Source organism: Neomonachus schauinslandi, chromosome 10 (genome assembly GCF_002201575.2).
Source record: "Neomonachus schauinslandi chromosome 10, ASM220157v2, whole genome shotgun sequence".
In the NCBI taxonomy this organism is placed as follows: Eukaryota; Metazoa; Chordata; class Mammalia; order Carnivora; family Phocidae; genus Neomonachus; species Neomonachus schauinslandi.
Genome location: NC_058412.1, coordinates 90,878,632 through 90,901,393, shown reverse-complemented (window position 1 = coordinate 90,901,393; position 22,762 = coordinate 90,878,632). Strand labels below are relative to the sequence as shown.

Genomic DNA, 22,762 nt, shown 5'->3' with positions numbered 1-22,762 from the left:
TCGCATCACTTTGTTATTCTTCCGTTTCTTCAGGACACAGCATAGACTGTACATGGTGCAGAGAAATAGTTGAGCCTCGTCAAATATGCAGATGGCTTGGCACGTAATAAATATATCAAAACCCCAAGTGCATTTTATTCTCCTTCACAAAACTGTACTACGAAAAGGGAAGGGGTTCAAAGAAATGGCATACGTTATTGCTTTGTATCTTATATAATAGCAATTATTTGCAAAAACTATCCCTCATTAAAAAAATATTTGCTTAATGTGCTTAATGTGGAAAACTCGATACTGTGAAATACATTTCTATCTGAAGTCCTAAGAATTTACACACTACAATATCTGTTTTCGTTTTTTTTTTTAATTATTTTTCTAAAATTGGAGAGCTCATGGACAAGGTTAGGGACTTAAAAAAATAAAAGGTATTAGAGTTTTGGCATTTTGGGAAGACTAGAACCAAGAATTAGATCTGCAAGTCTTTTAAAAAAGCTTTCTGCTCGAGGCTGGCTGATATTGAAGAACTGTATGTGAAGTTGAAGTGATCTAATTTGAAATGATTTTTTCATGTGAAAGGCATTTAAACAAACAAAAAAGAATTCCATTTGAAATAGGACCGATTTGGAAAAGAAAGTTCCTTAATTTTGAAAAACACACTCGTTGCAGGCTGACTGTGTCTAACACCTTCAGGGAAACGGGGCTTTATTTATCATTTGATTCCTTTTTCTAAGAATTATTGAATTTTAAATGATCATTGTTTAGGATTTGCACTAATCTTTTATATTGTGATGACTGGCAATTATATCTTTCTATTTATTTTACACAAATAGATGGCAGAGTGCGCATGTTCAACACAATCACTTCAGAGCAAACCTGTTCCAATAGATAGAACTAAATGAAGGGGACCTAATTAAAACAAATTATCTATTCAGAGAATTGCAAATTGTGGACAATAGGAAGCATCTTTCTCTTTTGCTACTAGTAATTGAGGAGCAAATGGGGATCTTGCTAAGAACCTTAAAAGTTTGATCATCAGAGTAAGTTTGCCTATTTAATTCCCCTTCCCCCCCCCCCCACCCACCCAAGAGATCTATGTCCAGGACCCTGCTGCCCAGTGCAGGATTGCAGACAGGGAATCCGCCCCTCACCCCCAACTTTGTTCAGCTGGGTCTAAGCTGCAACAAGCTTATCAAAGACAACCCGGATCTCAGGCAGCACAGGGGTGGGGGAAGGGAAGCCAAGGAGGAATAGCCCAAGCAAGTCCCTGGCAAATATTTTAGCCAGGTGGGGACTTTCAGAGAGGGCAGCACAAGGGACCCAAAGGCACAACCCTTTCTCAAGAGCTTTCCCTACAGATTTAGGAATTTGGGAGGCTATGTCCTTTGGGACAGATGTGAGTTCTTGGAGGAAAGTGTAGCCCTACCACCCTGAAAGACCCAGACACTGGGGGTGGGGAGGGAAGTTAGCTGAGGGTGTTTGTTATAAAGGGACAGTGGTCTGACTATCCCTTCCTGATTAACAGGAGTCTGAGGGAGGGGAGGAGTGTATGTGGCCTGTGTGTGTGTGTGTGTGTGTGTGTGTGTGTGTGGAAGCGCACGTGCGCGCATGCAACTGTGCTATGAGACAGAGAGAGAAAGAGAGAGGGATTCAGCTGAATGTAAGGAAGAAATCCCGCAGTTACTTTTAGTTGTTTACTGAGCAAGGACAAAATCTAAACAGCGCTTTTCACAATCAATGAAGGGGTCTCCTCGGGTTCCAGAGTTGAGCTCCCTAAATGAGTCTGGCATTCTGATAACTGCAGGTTAGCACCTGAGATCAGCTCCTTCCCACTGCTCGATGCTGGCAAGAGATAGGGAAGCATCTTGTTCACGAGCTCTGGGAAGGGAGAGGCGAGAGGGGGATTTAATTGTTTGGCTGGGTGAATCGAAATGTCCTTTTAAAGCAAAGAAATCAAGAGAGATTGGCCTTTAATTCGCAAACTGTTGGTGGGAGGGAAGTGGTCATTAAATGGAGGGTGGGCAAAATATAGATTGGATGTCTGCCCCCTGCGTGCCCCCATAAACAGCCAGAAGATTGCATTCGCCCCTTTTCCAGCAGTCTTTAGGAGGCTCCGCGCTCAACCTGACTGGGTGACTGTCACTCTGGATGCATTCTCCCCACCTCAACCTAACACCGAAAGTATCCAGTTTGGAGTGGAAATATGGTTTAATCTAGAACTGCATGCACTTCCAAGAGTCGGTTATTCCCATGCCCTAGACATCATTGTGTGTGGTACTGGCCTTAGAATCCAGTTGCCCAGAGCTTCCCCGCAAATCCCAAAATGGAAGATGCTAAGTCTGCAGGAAACCCCACACCATTAAAAACCCTGGAAACCCATGGAACTCATCTTCCAGTAAGCTGAAAAGAAAAAAGGAGGCGTCCACTCCAAGCCTATTTTCAGGAGGGCCCTGCTCATTCCACACTGGGTCCCCAGGGCCTAGCGCAAGCAGGTGTCAGCCACCGGTTCCTGCACACACATGGGCCCATGTGCAGCTGCGACGTGAACACTGTCTTCTCTCAGATGGCAGGCCTACTGAGTGCTGGGCCACATCCTATCCTCTCTCTGTGACGGAAGCAGGCCAGTCCTCCTGGGCCAATATCCTATTCAGGGGCAAACCTCTGAGGCCGGTGTTTATCCCGATCTGCATTTGTATATATGTGAGGGGGAGGCAAGCTGTGGGGGCTGGGGCCTTGCTGTTCTTGCAGCTGGGGCAGGGGCAAGGGCAGCGCTGAATCCCAGCTGTGGGTGGTGCGTGCATTCCAGCTGTGCTGTCACCTGTGCGGTCAGGCCACCAGGTGTGGGTCAGGGGGAGGTCAGAGGCAAGAGTCTCTCAGAACATTCCTGGCCCCTGCTCCAGAATCCCCAGTAAGGAATACCACTGGCAGCTACATCTCAAGAAATAACTTGGCCATGTGCATTGTTTAAGCCCATATCAGGTCACTGTTTCTGCCCCTGACCTTGTTTTCTCTTCCCTGGCATGTTCTCTTTCTAATCACACCATATAAGAGCCACCTAGCTGCCGATTCCCTCCCTCTCTCCTGCCCTCCAGTATTAGCCAGCCAGAGCCCCTGCAGCTTCCACGGGGTGCAGTCCTGATTGAACCTCTCTGGCCGGCTTTGAGAAACCGTGGTCACATAGGAATACTGGGTTGCTCCAAAAGAGAAAATAAGAATCCAGCCTGATCCCAGACATAATGCATCCTAATCTCTTGTAGGACAGCAGGTAGGGTCTCTGCCATCCTAGCAAGGAGGACCCATGCCTCATTCTTCTGGAGAGCTTCCTGTTTCTTTCCAGCTTTCTCCTAACATTTCAGCCTTCCTCTCTACCAACAGCAGCTCACTGTATTCTGGAGAAAGCAGCTTTCCTACTACATTGGAATCAGAGAAGTCTGTGCCCAGGGTCAGAGGCCACTAGAAGTTGAAAGAACATAGAGTTGCAAGACTTGAGTTCAATGCTGAGCTCTGAAATCAGAACAGGTTCCCTAACTTCTCTCCGCCCCAGGTCCATTACCCATAAATTCTGGCACCTACCAGTGGGGCATGGGGAAGCTTAAATGAGGTCATGTTCATGAAGCCACCTTGCACAGTGTCTGGCACAAGGGGGACCCTACTCATTGGTGGCTGAAGTGAATACAATTGTGATAAAGAAAAGCGAGGGGGGGATGCGTGGTGGGTGGCAGGAGCTGAGAAACACCAAGAAGGTAGGACAAAGAGCACAAGTTTTGCCAAGAAGTTGACTCGCTTTTCTGCATAGAGGGTGAATTTTCTCAGCTAATAAGCAGTTGAAGTTACAACTCCTTACTGTGTGTGAACGGCTCAGTTTAACGTAATTCAGAGTTGCAGGCTAAATGAAAAATATATAATGGATTGGTCTTTTTCATTTTAAAATTCTTAGATAGGGTTTTAGAGGACAGAGCAAGTAGAGAGCTTGAGCAGAGGGTTGTATGTTTTTACCAAGGAGTCCACATGTTGACACCCTGATTTCTTTGCTAAAGATGCCTCTGGCCTCCATACAGAACTCCCTATGACCCAGGTCCTGCCCTGGCTGACACATCACCCTATTCCTTCAAGAAAAATGACGTATAATCATCCTCTGCCCTTTCCAGTTCTCCAGCCACCCATGTCATGCCTTAACTCCTCTCAAGCCTTCTCCTCCAAACACTTCTCAGTATTATGTGTCCACTTCCAAGTAATGTGCTTTTAACAACCATGTCTTCAAATTAGCAATGCGTGTTCTTTTTTAAGTGAGCAAAAATTTTCCAATAAAATTCATTATATAATTATGTCTGCTTTGTGGAAAAAAAAGAGATAATGAATTGAGATCATCTTTCTAATGAAATAACAAGTCAAAATTCACACGCACATAGTCCTGTTTTGATTCGCTGGGGTCATTACCAACCCTGGTCCAAAAACAACCCTGCTTATTCTCGAACCCTGTGGTTTTATTCTTTTCAGATGAATGAAACAATAGAAAAGCTGATTTACCTATGCAGGAAGTCTCGTTCTCAACCATAGAAGCAAGCAGAAGCAGAATCCTTTCTTCAAGGAGAACTGAACCACAGCAAACAATTTCTCACTCTGAAGTTCTAATGGCAAGAAATACTCCAGGATTTCTTCCTCACACATGTTGGTGATGCTGAAATTTTCCCTCTCAGTTAATTTGATACGTTAAAGTTAAATAAATATGATATTGCTGGCATGGTGTCCTGACATCAGAGGGAATGTTACTGCCTCTAATTAGCTTCAAGAGGGGGGTAAACCCCAGGCCCTTACTCCAATGAGAACGTGAGACCTCTAGTTTTGCATGGATGAAAACAACTTAATTTGTGTTGCTTCTTTTAGCAATCCAGCTATCAGTTGTGTTACCTGACAGTAAAATATTCCCCCTTCTTTGGTGGGTGGGGGCGGAGAGATAAGAAAAGGAGGAAAAGAAGGAGGAGGAGGAGAAGAGGAAGAAGAAGGAGGAGGAGGAAGAGGGAGGATGAAGATGAGGAAGAGGAGAAGAAGAAGATGAGAAGGAGAAGAGGAAGAAGAGGAAGGGGAAGAGGAAGAGGAAGAAGGGAGAAGTGTAAAGAGTAAGTCGTCAAAGCATTTTAATGGGAACCTGGTGAGGAGGACGGGGGCACGTGTGACCAGTTCACGTCTTGCTGGCAGTGAGCTCAGAGCTCTGAGGAACAGCCACTGATGTGAAAAATAAGAAAACTATTGGGAGGATGTGCTTGTAAAACACCCTTGATCTCTCTACCTGGGCAGGAGAGGGACTCTGGTGGCAGCTTCTTCTGCAGGGGATACAAAGAATCTGGAATGATCCCCATGGGTGTAGGGGCTGAGGGGGAGGGGAGACTAGGAATCACCTCCAATCTGGCAATAGGGACCACGGCGGAATGACAGCTTGTAAAATAAGCCTCCATCAGTCTCCCAGGAGACAGCCGGCCTCAACTTGGGTGTTCCCCGCTTGTTAGCCTCAATCATAATTGGTCTCTCCTCCCATCCCACGTTGTTGGTTTTCTGTGTGTGGCTTTTGGTGTGAGCGTGTTAGGTCATCAACAAGTACAATGGTGGGAGGGGGTGAGGGGGGACACACATGATTGTTTTAAAGAAGAAAGGAGAAAGAGGATAAGAGAGTGGGCAGGAAGGCTGTGAACAGAATGGGGAAGATGCCCCAGGATTTAGGCTTCGGAGGCAACCCCTGGAGAGCTCCAGGGTAGGGCGCTCCCTGGGAGTTTTGTCAAAGGGAGAAGAAGCCCCCTGGAGGTGGGGACCCCGCTGAGCTCCACTGGGGACGAGCATCTATTCTGTGCAATTTTTGTTTGCTTGTCTCTGGAGGTGCCTGCAACATCCTGCCCATATCCGGTGAATCTCATCAAAAAGGAGTTTTTCAAAAACTCCCAGTGGTTATGGCATGCCATAGAAAGGATGTGAGTCTGAAGCCGAAGGCCTAAAGCTCAGGCCGGGGCCCTCTGGGGGCAAGCAGGCACACGAGCATGTTCCAGTCACCCTTTCTCCAACCATTTCTTTTTAAAGTTTCTCCCACTCCCCTCATGATGTTTTTTTCTCCATCCCTCATGTTTTCTTTTCTCCTCTTCTCAGAGGAAAACCAGTCCTGGGGGTAGAGGGTATGAGAAACTTGTGATCTGAACTCTGTAAAGCTGAGAGGGACACAGATACAGCACATTGGTTTTGCTCAAAGGGGCCACGTAAGGTTCTGAGAGCCTCAGATATTTACAGATATTACTGTAAGAAGAACTTTTGAGGGGGAAGAGGAAGCAACAGAAATGTAAGGAAAATCAAGTCACAAACTTTGGAAGTTTTTTCTTGTGTTTGTGTTTTTGTTTTAATTTCACTCCATCGCCCCTTGGCTTGCCATGGTGCTGTGGCCAAAGCTGGTCTCCACAGCGTCCCTAGCCCAGCAAAACCATTTGGGGTCTCAAATCTTGCCCTTCTGATACAGCAGGGACAGCAAATTGGGGTTGGAGTCTCTAAGGTGCGTGCGGGTGTCGTGGGGCCTCTTCTGTGCGTCAGGACTTGGTGCCTACAAGTCTGTGGGCATTGGTGGGCACCAACTGTCCTGCAATGTCCAGGCCCATGGTGGGTAGGTGACTCTGAGAATATTCCCTGTCCTATCGCCTCTGGCAGGGTGACGATTCACAGACAGAAAAGGCCCTGCCGCTTCCTCTGGACGGTTCTGGTTTATCCATTCCGGAAGACTTGACTCCGCGCACCTCGCCTTCAAAGCCGGCGGTACCTCCAGGCCCCGACGCTTAGAAGAATGCGCTGCCCCAGAGAAAACCAGTTACCCGGAGGTACCTCCAGGTACCCTCTTGAGCGAACACCTGCCCTATGCCCTATTAAGCCTCATTGTCGCTTCTCCCCGCCCCAGCCCCACGTTAAAAGGCCCCCAAAGCACTGAGGACCTGCTTTTCTTTATAAAGCCGGGAGAAGGCAGGCGATAAAGATCAGGCGTTTAAATTGGCCATTTGGAAGATTACATCTCTTCAGCGACGGTCTTTCTTTCAAAACTCGCACTGAATTGAGGGCCGCGGCTACTCCGCACCCGGCTCTCAAAGGCCGGGCACCTTTTCATTCGGCCGTGAGTGGGCTGGGCTGGGTGACCGGGCGCCATCAAAGGCCCGAGGGAAGGCCGTGGGGCGACACTCGTCTAATGACAAGTAATTGACGGATTCGAGGCCGCGCATTACCAGAGGAACGGGGAGGCATTAATTATTTAAAAACGATTAGCCTAGTCGTATGTCCTGCAGGCGTTCCATCTTGTTTAGGGAAGATAACCCGCCACGAGCCGGAGCTTTGGAGCGCAGCAGGCTCTCTACCCAGCCCGCCGCGGGTGAGGTGACAAAGGTGCGCGGCCCGGGGCGCCAGGGAAGGCGGGGAGGGGGACCCATGCTCCCCACACAGAGATGCCCACATAACTGACACTGACAATTATAGGGACCTATTTCTGCCCTTTTGAGTCGGGATCTGATGATTCCGGGGCAGACGGGAAGAGCGCTTGTCTCCTCGCCTGGCGAAATACCTAGAAGTCTGCGCGGGCTTCAAACAAGGCCGGATGTCTAGCCCTTTAAAATAAACACCCTAGGGGAAATGCAAATTTCAGGGGACATCTGGTAGACCCCAGACGAAAGACACCTTTTCAGTACCCTATACCCTGTCCTGTAAAGGAGTTCCTGCAGTTTCAACTGGCAGCTTTGTAACTTCTAGCTTTCCGAGTCGGCGTCTTTCCGCCGGCGCAGAAAGATGCGATTGGTTCTGTTCCGCCCTCCAAACTCCCGTCCTCCCGCACCGCAGCGCGCCCCTGCACGGGGCCAGCTTCTGGGAAAATGAGGATAAAAGGCCTAGTGGCCTATTTCTGTCTCCACCCACCCCCCACCCGGCGTCCCGCTTGTAACACCCGAAGCTCCCGAACCTGTCTGCAGCGGTGCGCGCCTGTGCGTAAAGGGCACCCGCCGCTTCTTGCAGCGAGAAAGAAAGTTTACTCCTTTCTCGGAAAGGCCTTGTCCCTCCCCTGATGGCCTCGTGGCGTCGACTCCCACTACTGCCCGATTTAGGGACTTGGGGCAAAAGCCTAGACCAGACTGGAACCCGTACGCCCAGGGATTGGGGGGAGGGCTTCGCCACTCTCGGGCCTCTGTCCCCGCAGCCACCCGGTACCAGCACGCCGTTTTCCGCGGCACCCACCCCAGACTCTGAGGCCAAGGGCGTTCCCCCCACCCCCACCCTCTCACTGTCCTTAGGAAACGCGAGGCCGTCGGATCGAATCTACAGCCCAGAGGCGCTGCAGGAGCCTGGCTTCCCGTAGCTTCGGGGCCCCACCAAACTCTCTATGCTCAGAACCCAGACTGAGTCTGTTTGCAACTCTTCGCCCCCTTATCCACCCACACCTTGCATTCTCAGAAATCCCCGAGAAAAAGACCACCTCCCAAACTCCAGGTTTCTTCACTGACTTAGCTTCTCACTCCCTACATCGCAACCCCACCTCGCAACCCCTCGCGTTGGAGCCCTTCGAAGGGAAAGGGACTGGCTGGGGGAGGGGAGGCGCGCGGACGGGAATGGGGGGCGGACGCTGCCCAGGGGACCTGGTTATGGCCCCAGAGTGGGCGCGCTCCCTACCTGCGGTGCGGCGGCCGGGCGGCGGAGCGTCCAGCGCGCGGAGGGAGGTGGCCGACTGCTCCGAGCCGAGGCATCTCCGCATTTATTTGAGCTCAAACCGAGCGACTGTTGACTTTAGCACACAAAGCAAAGATTTCACTGCCCGCTAGTTTAAAAATGAATATTTTACCAAGATATCGATCAGCGTTATAAAATTCAGTTAAGTACAATGGGATCCTAGCAAAAAAAAAAAAAAAAAGAATAATAAAGGAGGGGGAGGCAATATAATATCTGTGCAAATTTGCTGAAGTGTGACGTGGCATGGAAAGTTTACCCTCCTGGAATTCGGATCTAGAATGTTTTTTTCGGTTGTTTACTGACTTTGTTTATTCACAGATCATGGTTGCTTAAACCGACGCGCGGACGGCGCGGGGGGAAAAGGAAGAAAAAGAGAGGGAGGAAAAAAGAAACGCCGCACCCTACAATACTTAGAGTTGGGGAAAGCGGGCGGAGGACGATCTGTGAGCTAGAGAGCTTGGAGCCCGGCTGGGGGAGGGGTCTGAGGCGGGCGGGGGGGGGGGGGGGGGGGGTGTGAAAGACACAAGAAGCGCAGAAAAGCCTCCGAAAGCGCCCGGCTCCCCGACATCCTTTTTATGTATTCGGACAGAACTATATCTTATCGGCCGGGATCAGTGGAGGGGGGGAGCGCTAAGTAGTTTAAAACGACCCTCGCACAATGGGCGTGCGATACGAAACATAGCAGGTTAGGGCAGCGCTTTCAGTCTCCATTGTCCCCCACTCGGCCCCCGGCCCTGCCTCTCGGCTCCTTCGCCACGGGAGCCTTTTATGTGATAATGAAACACATTTCAGGCCGGGCTCACGACGTGTGTGTCCTTGCCAGGGGGAGAGACGGGCCTGATTGCTGGCTGCGGCCTCCGGATCCCCCCACCCCCACCCCGCCCCAATTTCTCTTCCTTGTGTTCCTGGGACAATGTGGCATGTTAAAAAGGGATTTGGAGACGGGGGGGGGGGCGGGATGCGAGGGGAGGGCAAACCCCCTCAAGCGCGTGGGAAGGCCTGGGCTTGAGGAGGCAGAGACCCCGCAAGGTGGCAGAGGGCAAAGCGGGGGAGGAGGGTTACCAGGGTTGCGAACCTGGGACACTCCAGGTTTGGATGGTCAAAAAAATCTAGTCCCTGAAAACAGGGTCCTGGGTTGTGAAACTTTGACACAAAAAAGTCCCGGCTTCAGAAGCCTGCGGAGAATAACCGCCCACCTTAAGACAGCTGTGCATGGTCCATCCCTAAATCTGCGGGGACACTGGCTCCTGCCCTCGCCCCGCCAGCTTGTAGGCCCGCACATGCCCCAGGCAAAGTCAAAACCGGGCCCCCTTTGCGCGCCCAGGCCGCACTTCGCCTCTGGGGTCTCCAGTTCGGTTGGCTGCCTATTTAGGGATGCTACGCCATCTGTAGGGAGATACAGCAAGATTTGTAAAAATCTATTCTGGGTCTTTCTTTATACTTTTGGATTTTTCTTTTAAGGCTCACAAAATACCTCCTCAGACCTTTTGGCCCTGCAATCCTGGCTCCCCAACCTGGGCTAACTGAACGCTGTCCAAAGGCTGCGGTGTTTGTGGGGAGGCGGAGTAAGCACATCTGCAGACCCTGGGCTCTCACCACTGGCCAGAGTCACTGAACAAGCAGCGCAAGATACCCCCTTGTCTCCACCTCATCCCCAAATATACCTTATTTTTAAAAAGGAAGTTTGGACCATCACCCTGAGTGATCCCTTTAAACACCAATTCCAGGAGAAAGTCTGTTTCTCCAGATCAGGTGCTGGAGCGGGAGGAGGTGGTCCCAGAAGCCTCGCGGCTCTCTGGCTATAGCTAGGACTGCCGAGGCTGTGCAGAACACCTAAGTGAAGGAGGAGGGTAGGATAGGGTGGTGGAGTGTAGACAGAAACCTGAGGCTGTAGGATCCAGGCAGAGTTCCAATTCCACAGGAGGGTAAAGGGGTGCCAGAGAAGCAGAGATGAAAGTGCTGCACCAGGAATTTGCAAATCCAGTCTGGGTTCACTGACTTGAAGGGAGGCCTAAGATTGGAAATACAGTAAAATCCAAGCTTCTCCCCAGAGAAGTCGGCCCCCTGGGGCCCAAGAGACATCAACTACATTGTACCTTCACATGACCCAGATGGGAAATTAAGATACATAGTTTTCTCCCTATTTTAAAGCTAAACCTGCATCAAACCCAGGGAATGGTCCACCTTGGATCTGTGTGTTTCATTGTGTGTAAAGATAAACTCAACATTCCAAAAGTGAGGTGCCTGGGTGGCTCAGTCATTAAGTGTCTGCCTTCCGCTCAGGTCATGGTCCCAGGGTCCTGGGATGGAGCCCCACATCTGGCTCCCTGCTCCGCGGGAAGCCTGCTTCTCCCTTTCCCACTCCTCTGCTTGTGTTCCCTCTCTCGCTGTGTCTCTGTCAAATAAATAAATAAAAATCTTTAAAAAAAACCCTCCAAAAGTAATCATAAATAATATCAATTTCTATTTAATGATGTGCTTGCTGAAGTGTTTAGGGGGAAGTGTACTGATGTCTGAAATTTACTTTGCAATGCGTTTAGGTCTATGGCCATACCACTCTGAATGCGCTTGATAGCATCTGAAATGCATTTAGAAAAAAATAACCTGAATTAACGAATGGAGGTGTAGATAGCTGGACAGATATGTGACATAACAAGTATAGTGAAACAATAACTGTTGGATCTGGGCAATGGGTACGTGTGTTTTCTGTAAAATCTGTTCAACTTCAGTATGTCTGACAGTTTCAATAATAAAATGTTAAAACAACAACCATCATGCCCTCCCTTCACCAAAATAAAATGAAATCTGCAACCGGCCAGGATCCCCTTCCCCACACTTTTAAATAATTTCTGGACCTGTTTATTTTTCAGGTCAGGCAAAGGGAAAAAAAACCTTGAAGATTCAAGGGGTAAAACTGGCAATAACACTTTAATATAGATTTGTGGAACTCTGGCCCTTTCAGCCAGAACACACATTTATAAGCCATAAATAAAACACGCAGAAACCATAAATTAATCAGACCCGAGACCTGGATTTCACCGTGTCAAGAATGGGAATGCATTTTTTTTTTCTTTTCTTGGTCATTTACAACAGACCCTTACATCTTTTTTTTTTTTTTTCTTTTTAAACAATAGTACAACTCTGCTTCTCTGTTAAAACTACATGGTTTTACACTGAGTCACTCACAAAAGTTTGTGGGTTTTTTTGTTTTTGTTTTTTGTTTTTTAATAAAGTAAGACTTCCCTGCAACAGCAGCAATGGAGGAGAAAGACAACAACAAAAAATCAGAACTCTCAAATGCTTAAAGAAGCAGGCGTCTACACAGTAGTGGAAACTGGAGGCTTTTTACTCTTTTCTTCCTCTTTTCTGTTTGTTTGTTTTTGACTATTTCTCTTTTTGCCTTCCCTCCTTATATAGAATAACAGATATCAGTGTGGCCCCTCTGTTTGGGAGGGAGAGCTGCGGAAGGTGAGGGGAGACTGCTGTCCTGGGGCTGGGGATGTAATGGATTTCTTCTCCCTTGGATCTCTCTAACACCCCTTCCTCAAACTCTCCGCCCCACTTCCTCTCTCTTGTCCTTGTCCCGGGCTAGCCCGCTCCAGCCGTCTTCTTAAGAGGAGTTCATTATGGGCCGGGAGTACACTCCCTGGTAATAGGAGGTGTCTGCGGCCAGGGGCGAGGCGTCCAGGCCCGCTTTGTTCGTGACTGGGCCCATGGCCAGGCTACCCGGCATTGGGGAACCATAGCCAGGGTAGTGCATCACCTGTTCGTAGGCCTTGAGGTCCATTTTGTGGGGCTGGTGGTGGTGGTGGCTGTGGTGGTGTTGCTGCTCCGAGGACATGAGGTTGTTGATGGAGAAGGGGTGGTTGAAGGCGTAGTGGTGCTCCGGCTTAAGATGGGCCTCCGGCGGCAGGCCTGGGTGATGGGGGGCCCCCAGCAGGTGGGCCGCCGCCTGCTGCTGCTGCTGCCCCGGCGACGGCGCCGGCTCCGGGGGGCTCAGGGCCGCGGCCGGCGTCCCCTTCAGCTCCCCCAGGGCCCCTCGCTTGTGCTCCTGGCACGGAGAGGCGCTCGAGTGGGGCGACTCAGTGCCCGCCGGAGTCTCGGAGGCCGGCCCGGGGGCCTCCCCGAGCTGGCCCTGCGAGGTCTGGGGCCCCGCGGCCCCCTTCTTGCCACCGCCCGTGGCGCCTGAGGCTTCCTTCAGGGCCAGCTGCTTCTCACACTTGAAGCGCTTCTGGCGGCGCAGGTAGCACCCGTTCTCGAACATGTTGCCCGAGTCGGGGTGCAGGGTCCAGAAGGAGCCCTTGCCGGGCTTGTCCGGCGAGCGGGGCACCTTGAGGAAACAGTCGTTGAAAGACAGCGAGTGGCGGATAGAGTTCTGCCAGCGCTGCTGGTTCTGCCGGTAGAAGGGGAAGAGGTCCATGATCCACTGGTAGATCTCGCTCAGCGTCAGCATCTTGTTGGGGCTCTGCTGGATGGCCATGGTGATGAGCGAGATGTAGGAGTAGGGCGGCTTGGCGTGCGTGTAGCTGCGCCGGTACGTCTTGGGGTCGCGCGCGCGGCTCAGGCCTGCCTGCCCGTACATGGGGCTCATGGAGTTCATGTTGGCATAGGGGGTCAGGCCGCCCATGGCCCCGGCCGCCTGTCCCCCGAGCGGGCTGAGGCTGGGACTCAGGTGCGGCCCCATGCCCGCCACGCCGGCCGCCCCGGCTGAGCCGCCCATGCTCGCCATGGCGCCCGCACCGGGGGACATGCCGGCCAGGGACGGGCTCATGCCCGCGCCCACGTACGAGGACATGTTCATGGAGCCCGCGCTCATGTTGCCGGAGCCGCTGCCCATGGCGGCCGCGGACATGCTCATGTACGTGTTCATGCCGTTCATCCCCAGGCCGGCGTTCATGTTGCTCACCGAGGAGTAGCCCTGCGGACAGAGCCCAGGGAGGGAGGCGCACAGGGTTAGCACCGAAACTAGAGCGTGCCCTGACCTCCTACCCACCGGGCTAGCCCAGGCCCCCGCCTGCGGGGAGGTCTCTGGGGAGTCCTTCCCTCTCCTGCCCCGCCCCCCCCCCCGCTGCGGACACCAAGTCCGTTTCACCCGGAGCGCGCCGGGCTCGCCCTGGAAGAGGTGGCAAGCAGGCTGCGGCAGTTTGCATGGGGCCGGATCCTAGCCCTTCTGTTCCGTGCTCGGATTCTAAAGCAAGGGTCCCCCGGGGTACCCCTAAGCCAGGCACCCCAAATGCATCTCCTTTCTCCAACTCTCAGGCCAGCACACCGAGTCCGCGCCGCGGCCTCGGATGCCACCTCCGACCCTAGTGAACAACCTGTGGGTCACAGCCTAGGGCGCCCCGGCGGCCTCAAGCGGAGACTGTCCCAGGGTCCTCTCTGTTCATCCTTTCTCTCTCTCTCTCGGGACCCCATCCTTGGCCCCAGGGGAACCAAAACCCAGTGCCTGCGCAGAGTCTGGGGCCAGCTGGAGGCACTGAGTGGAGGGGCAGGGAGGAGACCGAGAACTGAACTACGCGGAGACCGAGAACTGAACTACACGCGGCTGGGCTTTGCAGCCACAAACTTCCTTTCTCTTTGTCCCTAGTTTTTGAATCTGCCTCTACCTCAGCCCCCAACTCCTACCCACCTTCTCTCCAGCTCCCCACCCCCTCGCCGGCCGACCTCCCACCCCTCCCCAGCCGCACGCTGCCAAACATAACTCTGTTAGGATAGTGCGTGGCTCGGCCACGAAGAGGATTTGGAGGCGCCGCAAGTCAATATTTGATCACAAAGTTAATATTATCTCAAGGCTAACAGTGTGTCGTATAAAAAAGAGACCCATTTGAGTCGAAGGAGGGTGGAAAAGGCGGCTGCCCAGAGCGGCTGGGGGTGGGGGGCGGGTGCCCGCGAGGGAAGCAGTCCTGAGGTTGGGGAACAGTGCGAACGCCACCACCCCACTTCCCCCTGGAAAAGGCGAGTGCCTACCTCCGGCTCGGCATAGTAGCTGCTCCAGTCGGACGGCTCGTGCCCTTCCATCTTCACCGCTCCCAGCATACTGGAAGCCGAGTGCATGGCAGTTTAAAATTTAACAGCCACAACAAACGACCAGCAATCACCCCCCACCCCCACCCTCTTTAAAAAAAAAAAAAAAAAGTCAGCCAAGGCACGGTCCCCTCCCTCCCTCTCTCGCACTCCCTCTCTCCGGTTCCACTCCCTCTCTCTCCCTTGGCCGGCCGGAGGCGGTAGTTGGAATGGGCGGGAGGGGTCAGCCACGGGAGGAGGGGGCCAAGGATGGGAGGAGGCCCGACCCGAGCCCCGTTGTAGCGAGCGCCCGCCGCCCGCCGCCGCCGCCGCGCTTGCGGGCTGCTGGGCGGAGGCCGAGATTGGCAGTGCGAGCTGCCCGGAGGCGGCGGGAAGCGCGCGGCGCGGGGGCGGGTGGGGGGGTGGAAAGAGGGAGGAGGAGGAGAGGAGGAGGAGGTGGAGGAGGAGGAGGAGGAGGAGGAGAGGAGGAGGAGGAGGAGGTGTGGACCGCGGAGCGGACAAGTGCCGCAGTGACGTGGGCGGCTGGTGATATAGCGCGGCGCGCCGGCGCGGGCCTCCAATCCCCAGACCCGGGGCAGCCCATTTGAATAATCAGCTCCCACCTAGGTGAGAGGGAGCCTCGGCAGGCGCCCGGCACCTGCCCCTCGGCGCCCGGCGCCCGCCCCACTGCCGCCGCGCCCCACACCAGTACCAGGCCAGGCGAGCGGGGCGAGTGGGCGCGCAGGCTCCCTGCTCCAGCCCCCTTTTCCCCCGCGCGCGCGGGGAGTACCCGTGGGAGGAGGGACCTGGGAGGAAGCCACCCCGGGAGCGGCCCAAGGCTCTGACCCCCGCCAGGTCCCCTAGCGCCCGGCGCCTGGTGCGCCTGTCCGAGGGCGCGCCCGGCCTCCGCGCCAGGTTGCCCCTCCGCAGAGCCTTAGAAACGCCGCATTTACTCATCCCGGGTTTCTTCTCTCTCAGTGCTCATTCCCTGTCAAAACGACAAGACGGTGACAGAGCCAATCTGCAAAGAGCTGTCGTATTTAGAAAAACTGTACACACCTTGAACTCGCCTGCCGCTGCTCCTGGGAGGCCCCTCCCGGTTACAGTTAAGACCCAGAGAGGCTCCGGAAGGCGTTCGGGGAGCGCCTGGTCCGGCCGTCGCGGCTTTCGCCTCCTCCGAGCCCAGCCTCCGGCGACCGGCAGGGGGGTGGCTGTCGGGCAAGACACTGTCCGATCGCCCAGAGTAGGGCGCACGCGGCCCCGCCAGCTGCAGTCGACGGTTGGGAGACTGCTATTTGTCTCTGACATTCAGGACGCCGTGTTTCAAGGTTACTTTGCAGTCACAACCGAGGTGCCCACAGCATTTCGTAACTAAAACAAACAGGGCAGGAGGTGGGGGGTGAGGCGGGAGGAGAGAGGGGAATAAAGGAATCAATAACGGGACACATGGAATTTACTTCAGGAGGGTCTCTGTTCTCTGCTTTCTTGAGGGGCTCTTTTGTAAGAATTAGAAGCCCCGCAATCATATACTTCCTTTTTATTTTTGCTCCAGCTTCTGGGTTCAGATTATCATCTGTCCTGGACCAGCTATCAACACCCTAATGAGCCCAGATTGCAGGGTTTTGGGGTATTACAGGTGTTTGATGTGGACTTCTTTTCTTGGTTCTAAAAACAGGCTGGGCCGTGAGGATCCAGCCCTGTGCTCCCATCTCAGAGATAAAGAACAAATAGGAAATCGTGGGTATCCGGCGCACCTGTCCGATGTGATGGGTAATGGTGCCAGAAGACAGGGGCGAGGTGGCAGGCCCTGAGCTGAGCACCGAGAATGGAAGGACTGTGTGAGGGTCAGTCTAGAAGGACAGCAAGGAAGAGCAGTAAGCCACCCCTTCCCGCTTCCCCAGGTATCTCAGGCCTGCATCACTTTGAACCAGATGCAGTCGCTGGCACCACCTTTTGTGCTGAACCTCAAATGGTTTGACCCATTCATAGTGAGGGGGTTAATGAACCCCACCTAGAGAGTGCCAGGGCAGGATCCCCCAAATCCGAAGTCTGCGTGGCTTTGAAAGCCACTCGCAGCGCGGAGGGCTCCGGGGAGAGGCCAGCAGGCCCAGTGCACCTGGGAAGTGTGTTGTGGGGTGTATGCACCTTAGTGTAAGTGTGTGCTGGGGATCCAAAGGAACCAGATTCCCAGCATCTCTCACCGGGTCTCAGAGCATGAGGGGAGCAATTTAACTGTTCTCCCCAGGGCTTGGGGAAGAGGGGTGCGCACTGGTGCTCAAAAGGCAAGTGACTTGTTTTTTTAAAGCTTTCTGCAGAGGCCTAGGGCCAGCTACATACATACACACACCTCAAAACACACTGTCAATCTCACCCCCAAGGAGCGCTTCTCAAATTCAGTAAAAAAAAAAAAAAAAAAAAGAGAGACGCCCAAACAGACAAACCTGCGAAACAACGACAGATAGCTTTCTGGTGTGTATGGAATCGCACATTCTGGTTAACCTAATCTGTGCATATGTGTATGTGTTCCACTGCCTTTTCTCTTTTTGCTCCAGATCGAAACTATGGTTCTAGAAATTATTCCACGAGCAAAAGGAGCGAGAGGGACCTGGAGAGGAGGTCCGCGGGAGGAAGAAGTGCTCCCTTCCTAAAGAGCGAACCTTCCAAGTTCTCGCCAGAGTTGGTGGTCGGGATCCGGACGCACCCGGGAGCGCTCGCCACCGGCTTCCGCAGTGACAGTACGCCCCCTATCGGCCGCGCGGTCCTCGGGCCCGACCCGAGCCCTCTTTACCCCTGCGCTCCTAAGCCCGAAACCCAGGCGCCTGGGCACCTTTTCCCCGCCTCTCAGATACGGGTTTGGCATTTCTTTGGAGTTCCCCGAAGTTCTGCGCAAACCCAAACCGCCTCCTGCCTCCTCGGAGGCGCCGAGGGCTCGGGTCGGGTTCGAGCCGCCAGTACGCGACCCTCCCGAGCGCGCGCGGCCGCTCCCAGGAAGGCGAGGGCGGCCTGCAGAGCGCTGTAGGCGCCAGTTGCTGCGAGGAAGCAGGAACGTTCACACAGCCCGAGGTTCGCTTTCCGTCGCCGGCGCGGAGGTCTTTGGAGGCGCTACTCCCCGGCACACTCCTGGTGCTCCCCGGCAGCTTCGGTTTCTAAAGGTTTATTCAGAGCGTCTGGCACGAAAGCCTCAGGCTGGAATGCTGTAAATTGCTCTGGGAGCTTCTCTCCAGGAAAAAGTTCGCGGGTAACTTGGGTTGAAAACAGATGTTTCCCCTGATACCTCCTTAGTTTAAACCGTACCTAGGACCGAGACCTGCAAAGCTTTCCTTTGACCGTGTCCTCCCTGTTTTCCTTTCTTTTCGTTCGGTGCTGCCCCGTTTCCGTATAAGGCCGCCTTATAATTGACGACTGTGCTTGGGGTTAGCACGCTGTTTTTATTCTGGATGCTGCCCCAGCGGATTTGACTTGGGCTCAAATCTGAGCCTCCTCTGCTCTTGCTGGGGAGAAGACGCTACTATCCTGCATTCCCCTAGCAAAACCCCTTTCACCTGGGAGCTCTCTCTGTGATATGACACTAGCCCAGAGAAGGGGATATCAATAAACAGGGCTCAGCTTCCCTAAGAAATAACCTGTAAAATACCAAGGGCGGGGGTCGGGGGTGAGGGTGGCATTTGGCTCATCAATCCTCCAATTCCTGAAGCCCTTCAGAGGATAAATGTCCAGCGCAGGCCTTGCTCTAGGACATTATCAGGCAGGTCTGCAAGTGAGATTAAGACAGAGGAGATGGAAAGGTGACAGCAAAGTCTTGTGGAAATATACGTTTTACTTTTATTTTTTTTTAAAGATTTTATTTATTTATTTATTTATTTATTTATTTATTTATTTATTTATTTATTTGTCAGAGAGAGAGAGAGCACAAGCAGGGGGAGCAGCAGGCAGAGGGAGAAGCAGGCTCCCCGCTGAGCAGGGAGCCCCATGGGGGACTCCATCCCAGGACCCTGAGATCATGACCTGAGCTGAAGGCAGCCGCTTAACCAACTGAGCCACCCAGGCGTTCCACACGTTTTACTTTTAAATAAGTTTTTGGCTTGGCAGAAATCAGATGCCCACACCTGTCTTATTCACAGAATGGCATTTTCAGGGTGAATTTTAGTTCTTTATAAAGAAAAGCATATAGTTGTGCCAAAGGTTACAATCATCATTTCACTTTTTGCGGGTGGGTTGTTATTTCTGAAATTTTATTTAAAAAACCCTGACCATCAAAATTAGTCTATTTGGTAGTGAACACAGCCTCAGATACTCTTTTGCTGGCTTTCATAGTTCTTTGATGGCCCAAACACCAGTTGTTTATGGAAAGGTAATTAGCTAAGAGTATGTTATCAAAGGAGATTTATGTGAAAGATTGAAGATAAGATTAAGCATGTCCCAGTCTTCTGAAACACACACACACACACACACACACACACACGAACATGCTGATAAAGGTGGGAAAAAAAAGCATAATACAGCAGTATAAGTTCAATACACAACACACCAGGATACAATGTAATCTTGCTCTCCTGGGCAAGATTCACAGGAAAAGAAGTAATAATAAACAATGATAAAATAAAATGAAATAAATATGATGCTAAAGTGATTTTTGAGTGGTAGAGTCATACCTTCAATCTACATCTTTTCTGCAGTATAGTTGTATCATTTTATACCATTATTATTTTATTATTAAATTGTTTTTTATTATTTTAAGGTGAAATATGTAATAAGAATATTAGATCTGATGTCATGGAAACTTTAGCACACTAACTTACAGCTATTCATTCAATTCTCACACTGAAAAGGAGATGGGTGAAGCCACCATTCAAATGGACCAAAGGTTTGAGTTCCAAAAAGCAAGCCAATATTATTTTTTCTTATCTGTGTCAGAAAGTGGGCCATGCCTCTCCTTGAATTGAGGGAAGGAGAGAAGTGATATTCACACCAGCCACAGATGGTGACTTTCTAACAGGCCACAGGAGAAGAAAGAAGACGATCCTTGGGGTGCTACTAGAATGAATTTGGTACCTGAATCTCTCTCTGTGAACATGTAATTTGATTGCTCTTGGAGGGTGGTGTAGTTATGGATTGTTCATCTTTTACGGGCTTTCTCAGTGGTTGGGTTGAGCAGGTGTCAACTTTGCTTCCATCTGTGTGAGTCTGTGGAGAAGGCCAGCACTCTGCCTTTTGGGTCCAGGGTTCGACAAATATTTCTGGTATATACTTAGCATCCTGTCCACCATTCTTGATCTTGAGCACATTTCTAGTATATGAACTATTATAGCAGGTAATTAACATAATTGGAAGAGATAAAAATAAAGAAATGACAACTTTTAGTAGCAATAATAACATGTCAATGTGAGTGAGCATAAACTCCTCTTTGAGGGATGCCTAAATTAGATGCATCTGCATTTGTGTCCCTGGGAGCTATTTCATATATTTGAATGTTATTCTTGGAGGCAGTCTCTGTTATTCCTGCCAAAAAGGCAAGCAGTAAACTTCACTGGGGACAGGAGTCATGAAGAGTCGGTCACAGACCTGAAGAATCAGACCCTGGATCTTTCTTCTTCAGAATCCTTTGCTATACAGAGAGATAATTTTTTTCTTTTTTAAAAAGTTTTTAATTCCAGTTTATTAACATACAGTGTTATGTTAGTTTCAAGTGTACAATATAGTGATTCAACACTTCTATACATCAACCACTATTCATCAGGACAAGTGCCCTCCTTAATCCCCATCACGTATTTAACCCATCCCCCATCCACCTCCCCTCTGGTAACCATCAGCTTGTTCTCTGTAGTCAAGGGTCTGTTTCTTAGTTTGCCACCCCCTCCCCACTTTCCTCATTTGTTTTGTTTCTTAAATTCCACATGTGACTGAAATCATATGGTATTTGTCTTTCTCTGACTGACTTATTTCACTTAGCATTGTACTCTCTAGTTCCATCCATATTGTTGTAAATGACAATATTTCATTTTTTATGGCTAAATAATATTTCATTGTATACATATACCACATCTTCTTCATCCATTCATCTATGGATGTACACTTGCACTGCTTCCATAATTTGGGCATTGTAAATAATGCTGCTGTAAATATAGGAAGGCTTGTATCCCTTTGAATTAGTGTTCTTGTATTCTTTTTTTTTTTCTAAAGATTTTTTATTTATTTATCTGAGAGAGAGAATGGGAGACAGAGAGCATGAGAGGGGGAGGATCAGAGGGAGAAGCAGACTCCCTGCCGAGCAGGGAGCCCGATGCGGGACTCGATCCTGGGACTCCAGGATCATGACCTGAGCCGAAGGCAGTTGCTTAACCAACTGAGCCACCCAGGCGCCCCAGTGTTCTTGTATTCTTTGGGTAATTACCCAGTAGTGCAATCTAGGGTAGCTCTATTTTTAACTTTTTGAGGCACCTCCATACTGTCTTCCAGAGTGGCTGCACCAGTTTGAATTCCCACCAATAATACATGAGGATTCCTTTTTCTCTACAGCTTCACCAACACCTGCTTATTGTGTTTTTTATTTTAGTCATTCTGACAGGTATAAGGTGATTTCTCATTGTAGTTTTGATTTGCATTTCCCTGGTGATGAGTGATATTGAGAATTTTTTCATGTGTCTGTTGGCCATCTGGATGTCTTCTTTGGAAAAATGTCTGTTCATGTCTTCTCCCCATTTTTAATTGAATTATACACTTTTTGGGTGTTGAGATGTACAAGTTCTTTATATATTTTGGATACTAACCCTTTATCAGATATGTCATTTGCAAATATCTTCTCCTGTTCTGTAGGCTGCCTTTTAGTTTTGTTGATTGTTTCCTTCATGGTACAGAAGCTGTTTATTTTGATGTCATTCCCATAGTTTATTTTTGCTCTTGTTCCCTTGCTTCAGAAGACAGATCTAGAAAGAAGTTGCTATGGCTAATGTCAAAGAAGTTACTGTCTACACAAAGAGGTAATTAAGAATTAGATCTGTGGGGGCACCTGGGTGGCCCAGTCGTTAAGCGTCTGCTTTCGGCTCAGGTCATGATCCCAGGGTCCTGGGATCGAGCCCCACATCGGGCTCCTTGCTCAGCGGGAAGCCTGCTTCTCCCTCTCCCACTCCCCCTGCTTGTGTTCCCTCTCTCGCTGTCTCTCTCTCTGTCAAAAAATAAATAAAATCTTAAAAAAAAAAAAGAATTAGATCTGTGAGCTACTGATTACTTACGTGGGTTAACAAATACACTTCCAGTAAGTATGAGAGGATGAAGCATATGAGAGCGTGTGACAGTTGTGGAGATCAGAAAGTGCTTAGCATCACCTGGAGTTTGAGTCTCATGGTTAAGAACCAAGTGTTTGCTTCTTGTCTCCATCTCAAGATGATACAGGGGCTCTGCATAAACATAAAAGAATTATACATATCTTGCCCCAATACTAAGCAGTGACAATGAAGAGGCATTTATATATTGTTGGTCCATTCAGCAACTATTTTAATGAACACTTACTATATTCCAGAGGTGAGGATGTAGCCCTGAACAAGGTAGGCTACACCACGTGCTCATAGAGATTAAATGTTTCCTTCCACTTTCTCCTGCTGTTTCTGCCACAGAGTCTAGCAGAACGTGTTTTCCTTATGTTTTCATGCCTCCTTTCAGCCATGACGCAGGAATTTTCCAGTGACCATTCCAAAGGGTAATCTACATTTCACCATTCAGAAATAGTTTTTCTCCTGGCAGGGTGATGGACTAAAACCCAAGGCGAAGTTTCTGCCTGTGTTGACCCAGAATTGATAGCAAAACCAAGGACTCAATCCTCTGAAGTAGTTGGCATGGTGCCAGCAGAATGGATCTGGCCAGAATGCAGCCAGACAGGAGCAATGGGTTGTTCAAATTACCTGATGCAAAACCACCTTTTGCAATCCCTCTAGAATATGGAGTACTAGGGGGTTCTGGCTTTGGAAAGAAGGAGCAGGCAGCAGGGAGATGCTCCTGCTGGTAGTGGGTGCTGGCTTGAGAACCTCGTCCTGCGGGTGTGAGAACA

At 50.7% G+C, this 22,762-nt stretch overlaps 1 protein-coding gene across 1 annotated transcript; it reads right to left on the bottom strand.

The window, feature by feature from the left end:
* Nucleotides 1-11,923: 11,923 nt before the first annotated feature.
* Nucleotides 11,924-14,772, bottom strand: FOXA2 (forkhead box A2). The gene is made up of 2 exons (XM_021700723.1): nucleotides 14,686-14,772; nucleotides 11,924-13,636 (listed from the first exon to the last, which is right to left on the bottom strand). Exons 1-2 carry the CDS (start codon nucleotides 14,770-14,772, stop codon nucleotides 12,329-12,331), a joined length of 1,395 nt encoding a protein of 464 aa, XP_021556398.1. The 3' UTR covers nucleotides 11,924-12,328.
* Between the last annotated feature and the right edge of the window lie 7,990 nt (nucleotides 14,773-22,762).